The 7315-nt window shown below is 40.4% G+C and overlaps 1 protein-coding gene across 5 annotated transcripts in view; it reads right to left on the bottom strand.

The window, feature by feature from the left end:
* The window catches only part of GABPB1 (GA binding protein transcription factor beta subunit 1), a 67457-nt gene that overhangs the window by 11620 nt on the left and 48522 nt on the right, over positions 1 to 7315 (bottom strand). For 4 of the 5 annotated variants that reach the window (XM_008058399.2, XM_008058398.2, XM_021712503.1 and 1 more), the window contains one exon: positions 415 to 600. In XM_008058399.2, the coding sequence (XP_008056590.2) occupies positions 415 to 600 (186 nt within the window). The remainder of the gene's footprint in view (positions 1 to 414; positions 601 to 7315) is intronic. The other variant, XM_021712501.1, reaches the window with a different exon arrangement.

Raw genomic sequence — 7315 nt, 5'->3', positions numbered from 1 at the left:
AGTAGCTGGCACTACAGGCGCGCGCTACCACGCCCGGCTAGTTTTTGATTTATTGTAGAGATGAGGTGTCGCCAAGTTGCCCAGGCAGATCTCGAACCCGCAGGCTCAGGCAATGCACTCACCTCAGCCTCCCAAAGGTGCGGGATTACAGGCTGAGCCACCGAGCCCAGCTTAAGTTCATTTTTTAACCAGAATACTTTGGAGTCAATTTCTCTTTATCACCTAGTATGTACTCAGAGAAAGCAAGCCAATTTTAATATTAGCCTAAGGAAAAACAAAAAACAGTCAATGATGTCTCCTGCAAACAGTTATAAAAATATAATGCAGGGCAAAAACAGATGCTTTGGCAAACATATCACAATTACCTGAAAATTAAAAATAAACACAAACTTTAGGCAAATCTCTACTACTAACCTTGTTGTCCATCTGGCATGGTCACAATGATGGGCTGGCCTATCCCACTGGTGGGAATAGAGTGCAAATTTCCTAGCTGAATTCCATCTGTAACTATTGTGATGACTTGTTGACCCCCTGAACTAACTACTTGCTGAATTGCACCATCCACAGACTCTGCAGTAACAACTTCCTCCGTGGCCACTACTGGAAAAAATTTAAAAAAGGAAAAAAAATCAGTAAATATATTTAGCATAACATAATGTAACAGAAATGATAAGCTAAGGAAAATTATCATTATAACTCCAATGTAATAACTGATTCAAGCAAGGATTACTAGTAAGTGCTAAGGGCACTGGTTAAATGTTTTGGGAGAATGGATATTCAAATGTTGTCACCAAAGATTACTAATCATTACAAAGGGGAAAGTCCACCTGTAAAGACCTGGCAGTCACCATTTTACCAAGTGGTCATTATCAGGATGGACTGATTATGTGCTTCTTGATGGGATGCAATGGGAGGTTACAAAATATCATTGGTGTTCTTTCTAGAAATGTCTGACCTAATCTGACTATTAAGGGCATTTTGGAGATAATGGGCAAATTTGAAAATGGACCATATGTCAGATAATGTTACTAAATTAATGGTGATGCTTTTAGAAAATAAAATGAAGTTGTGGATATGCAGGAGGCGCCGAAGTATTTAAAGGGGAAGTATTCATGATGTCTGATGCCTACTTTTAGATAATTTGGCAAAACAAAGTGTGTGTGTGTGTGTGTGTGTGTGTGTGTGTGTGTGTGTGTGTGTATACATATGTGCACGTGTGCTTATGTGTGTACGTGTCAAAAAGAGAACACATGGGCATGACAAGATGTTAACAGCTGGGGAAAGTTATACACATTCATCCTTCAATTTTTCTGTGGGTTTGAAAACTACCAACATTAAAATTTTAAAAATATATTATAACTAGATCAGAAAAAGGCAATAACATAGACATTATTTCTAAATGACATGGTTTTTTTCATGTGTTATTTGAGGCAACACACAAAGTATAATTAAATAAAACCATTCCCTATTGAATTCAAGCTACCATCCGGATATACAATTGCTCTGAAACAAGCAGAATTGCTACCAACTCACAACAGGGCACCATGGATATCAATGATCACAAGATTTACTAATGATAAAGAGGCCAAAAAGTATGTGAATTATTTTTTTCTAAAAGGCAAAATAAATACTGCGACCTTAGTTTTCAAGATGGACTCATGGAAACAGGCCTGGCTTCAACTCTGTTACCATGTTATCTGGTTTTCAAGGATCACAATACAAAGAGCAGAATACTCAGAATGCAAACAATCTTTATGTTTTGAGTTCTCTTGTTATTTTTGTTTGCCTTAAACAATAATTAGGTTTTATCACCAAGCACTTAAGAAAATTGTGGGAAAATAATTACAAAATAAAATGTAGGGCATAAAACAGTAATATATTCAATAAAACTACCAAGGTTTTAAAACACATTAACTATTGGTTTGATTTTTTTCAAAAACTATCCATATGAAGAAGAAATGTTTCCTCTGGTTGAATGCTAACTACAGATAGTAAATATTTGAAGTACAACTATATAAGAAATTTCTGAGATTACACACATTTAAGGCACAACTCAAGAACTTTCATCTTTGCACCATTTGTAACTGTCTGTCATTAAAATAACAGAGTTCTTGTCTTTCATCCAAAAAGCTTTATTTTTAAGTTGTCTTTTGGTAAGGTATTTAAGGCAAAATTAAAAGGAACCAATTAGGTAAGACAAAGTGACCCCTAGAAACCCTAAGAACTCAACAGTGAAATGTTGAAACACGTAAGAATAGAAGAACCTAAGAACTCTAAAAAAGATTGTTGGTTTAAAATTAATATATTACAAAATGTTGAAAACCCTTGATTAAAAAAATAACTGCGATATCATAAATACTCATTGGTCTAAGTCAAAAGTCAAGTTGTAATATTAAAGAGAGCCTAGTCTGAAGCACCTTTGAAAATATCTGAGACTTCTTCTTCGACATGACTTTTTTTTCTTTTTTTGAGTTGGAGTTTCACTCTGTCGCCCAGACTGGAGTGCAGTGGTCACTCTCGGCCACTGCAGCCTCGACCTGCTGGGCTCCGGAGATCCTTCTGCCTCAGTCTTCCGAGTAGCCGGAATTACAGGCATGCGCTACTACACCCGGCTGATTTTTCGATTTATTGTAGAGATGAGATCTCGTTGCCCAGGCGGGTCTCGAACCCACAGGCTCAGGCAATCCACTCACCTCAGCCTCCCAAAGGCGCGGGATTACAGGCTGAGCCACCGAGCCCGGCTCAACATGACTTTTTAATTATAATGCCATAAAACTGAAATGTGACAGAAAAGAAAATGCTCTTTGAAATTTCCTAAGATTGAAAATTTTACTTAGAAATACTTTGCAATAAAATAGAAATGATGGCTTTTTTTTTTCTTTTTTGAGTCAGGGTCTCACTCTGTCCCTGACTGGAGTGCAATGGTACTACAATCATAGCTCACGACAGCCTCGACCTCCTGTGCTCAGGCGATCCCTCTGCCTCTGTCTCCCAAGTAGCTGAGACTACAGGCGCATGCCACAACACCTGGCTAATTTTTAAATTTTTATTTTTGTACAGATGAGGTATTGCTATGTTACCTAGGCTGGTCTTAAATTTCTGGGCTCAAGCAATTCTCCCACCTCGGCCTCCCAAAGTGCTAGGATTAGACGTGAGCCACCACTCCCAGCCAAAAAATAACATTTCAAAGGTATTATGCCTACCGTTGAACCTGAAGTTAGAAACAAAAAAGCAAAAACAAAACAACTTTATGAGGCCCAATAAGTATCCTTTAATGCCAATTCAGTTTTATTATCCTATTTTAGGAACAGACTAAAAAATAATAAGCAAAATAAACCTGGTTCAACTTTTAGAGAGAGAGAAAAGAACTTTTAAAGCAAATAGACACAATACCCCTTTGGGAAAACTACCTTATTAGCAATCAGCAGAAGCTGCTCTAAAAAACAGTAAGAAGAAGTCAAGCACAGTGGCTCACATCTGTAATCCCAGCACCTTAGGAGACCATAGGCAGTGGAATCACTTGAGGTCAGGAGTTTGGAAACAGCCTAGGCAACATAGAGAGACCTCATCTCTGCAAAAAATAAAAAACCACAGGAGGTGTGGTTACGCACACCTATAGTCCCAACTACTCAGGAGGCTGAAGGGGGAGGATCACTTGAGCCTATGAGGTCAAGGTTGCAGTGAGCTGTGACCATGCCACTGTACTCCAGCCTGGGTTACAGGACAAGACCCTGTCCCTAAAACAATAAAAAGTCGATGGAGGGCTACAGGCTAGAGATACAAAACAGAGTTTTATAAAAGTATTTTAAAAGGACCAGATAGCTACACTACAGATGTACGGTCCACATATTATCAATCACGACTTCCAATTCTACATCCCAAATAACTCTCAAATCTATTCATTATTGTCTCTTTGCCAAATCCTAATTCATGCTACCACTGTAGGATCTCTTCTCAGGCTGACTGCATTAGACTCCTAACTAAACTCCCTCCCAGAGCATTCTTCTAAGCCTGCCAAAGTGATTGTTTTAAAACTCCTGTGTAACCTTACCTTCAACCACCTTGAGTGACTCTCCCACTTACTGGGTTCTGCCACACTGACCTCCAGGTCCCCTGAAAAGACAAGCTCTTTCCTGCCTCAAAAGTTTCTCATGTCCCTTTTCCTAAAATGTTCTTCCTCTAACTCTTCCTCTACTAATTCCTATTTAATCTTCAGTTTAAATGTCTCTTCCTCTAAGAAGATTCATGAACCACCAGAGTGTCCTGTAAGCTTTAGTAGAAAGACAGGAAAAAGTGATTGCCTCTGTTTATTAATAAATAGTGGACTACATGGTGGTGGTTTTCCTCATTAGGAAAAAAAGTGGCCAGGCACAGCAGCTCAAGTCTGTAATCCTAGCATTTTCTTTGGGAGGCTGAGGCGAGAGGATTGCCTGAGTTCAGGGATTCGTGACTAGCCTGGGCAACCTGGGGAGAACTTGTCTCTACAATATATATATTTTTTTGAGTCAGAGTCTTACTCCATCGCCCAGGCTGGAGTGCTGTGACACACTCATGGCCATCCCAGCATCGACCTGCTGGGCTCTGGTGATCTGCCCGCCTCAGCCTTCCAAGTAGCTGGAACTACAGGCTCTACCACACCCTGCTAATTTTTGATTTATTGTAGAAATGAGGTCTCACCAAGTTGCCCGGGCTGTTCTCAAACCCGTGGGCTCAGGCAATCCCTTCACCTCGGCCTCCCAAAGTGCTAGGATTACAGGCTTGAGCCACGAGCCCGGCCTCGTCTCTACAATAAATCAGAAAAATTAGCTGGGTGTGGTAGTGTGCCTGTAGTTCTGGCTACTTGGAAGGCTGAAGTCAAAAGAATTGCCTGAGCCCAGCAGGTCAACACTGGGGTGGCCGTGAGCGTGCCACTGCACTCTAGCCTGGGCAATGCAGTGAGACTCCAACTCAAAAAAAAAAGAAAAAAAAAAAAAAGTAACTGCAACTCCCAAAGACAGCTTTTCCTTTTCTGTCTTTTCATTTGAATGACTTTCAAAATGAAAATGATTTCTGAAATCGTATGACTTATAATGAGATCCTATCTATCTAAATCCCACCCACTCTTTAGGAGACAATTCAACATGTCCCCCCTCCACCGCACCCTCCCCATTACAGCTAAAAGTAACCTCTTTCCTTTGAGCAACAGTAGCAATTCAAAGAAATACTGTAATCATCAAGCACTGACAACCTGCAGTTATATTTGCTTATAACATCAAGAAAAGACAGGTATCACTTGGTTTCTCATTGAAAACATTATAGTAGACTTTATGAGGTTCTCATTGAACCAACATTAAATTTTTTTTTCTTTTTTCTTGAGTTGGAATCTCACTCTTGTCACCCGTGGGTTCAGGCAATCCCTTCACCTTAGAATGTAGTGACATGCTCACGGCCACCACAGCCTCAATCTGCTGGGCTCAGGTAGTCCTTCCACCTCAGCCTTCAAAGTAGTTGGAACTACAGACCCATGCCACAATGCCCAACTAGTTTTTGTGATTTATTGTAGAGATGACATCTCATCAAGTTGCCCAGGCTGGTCTCGAACCCTTGGGCTCAAGCAATCTTCTTGCCTCCACCTTCCAAAGTACTAGGATTACAGGATCAGCCACCATGCCCAGGCAAAATTCGTTTTATATGTCAAACACAGTCCTAATGTAATCATGAAGATGCTACTTAAAGCCATAATTCCCAAGTGAAATGGCATGGTACCCTAGACCAGCAGTCCCTAACCTTTTTGGCATTAGGAACTGATTTCATGGGGGACAATTTTTCCACAGATTGGTGGGAGTCAGGGAGATGATTTGGGGATGATTCAAGTGCATAACATTTATTGTGCACTTCATTTCTATTATTACTGCACTGTAATATATAATGAAATAATTATACAACCCATCATTTAAAAAAAAGAAGAAGTGGTAAATAAAATAACGGGCAGGCCACGGATGGACTAAAATGTATGTATCAGATTCTGACTTAAAGCCACCAGATATAGCTGTACAACTGAAGTACATCAACTCACTTGGCACTCACTGATAGGGTTTTGATATGAGTCTACAAGCAGCTGATTTATTATGGTTTCTGTGCAGTCAAACCTCACTGTTAATATAAATCTGTATTTGCAGCCACTCCCCAGTGGTAGCATCATCACTTTAGCTCCACCTCAGATCATCAGGCACTAGATTCTCATAAGGAGCATGCAACCTAGATCCCTTGCATGCGCAGTTCACAACAGGGTTTGCTCTCCTGTGAGAATGTATTGCTGCCACTGATCTGACAGGAAGCCAAGCTCAGGCCGTAATGGGAGCAATGGGGAGTGGCTGCAGATAACAGATGAAGCTTTGCTTGCTTGCCTGCTACTCACTTCTTGCTGGGTAGCCCAGTTCCTAACAAGCCACAGACACTGGGGCTTGGGGACCTCTGCCCTAGACTATCACAATTGCCTTGTCTTTATATATAGGACTATGCCAACCAGCCCGCTTCCATTTAAAATGTGGTCTATATGCTGTCACACTCTGGCTACTTTGTATCCAGAAAAAAATGCTATTACGCCACTTAGCTAGTAAAATAAAAGGATATGAGCAGTAACAATTAGTGTATTAATAGGTCTTATACTATATTTTGGTCTACAATCATTTTAAAAGAATAAGATAGTAGCAAAACACTTATTTCAATAGACTACTTATTACTAGAAAAAGCTACAGAGACATACACATCCCAGAAGTAAAAGTAGGAGTAGTGATGCTTTTGCTCTATATAAAACAAATGGGTAATTATGCAAATATTTCTGCATTCTATAATGTAAATATCACAAACCAAATTATAAACATTCTAAAAGGGACCAGCCCACAGATCACCTTAAGAAACTGTATAGGAGAAACAGTGAATTATAGTGGTCACAGACATACAGCCTGGGAATCAATCAGACTGTAAGCATAATCCTCTTTTCACCACTTAAAAGCCATGTGACCTTAGATAAAATTATTCAAATTCCACAAACATCATATGTAAAATGGAGGTACTACCACTATATTTTCCAGATAGTAACAAGCCCTTGAAAAGACACATGTGCGCCGGGCTCAGTGGCTCAGCCTGTAATCCCGTGCCTTTGGGATGCTGAGGTGAGTGGATTGCCTGAGCCCGCGGGTTCGAGACCTGCCTGGGCAGCAAGACCTCATCTCTACAATAAATCAAAAAATCAGCCGGGCGTGGTAGCGCATGCCTGTAATTCCGGCTACTTGGAAGGCTGAGGCGGAAGGATCGCCAGAGCCCAGTAGGTCGA

The sequence above is a fragment of the Carlito syrichta genome, unplaced genomic scaffold (genome assembly GCF_000164805.1).
Source record: "Carlito syrichta isolate Samal-C Ts95f unplaced genomic scaffold, Tarsius_syrichta-2.0.1 Scaffold303328, whole genome shotgun sequence".
NCBI lineage: Eukaryota > Metazoa > Chordata > Mammalia > Primates > Tarsiidae > Carlito > Carlito syrichta.
This window is presented reverse-complemented; position numbering and strand designations above follow the sequence as displayed.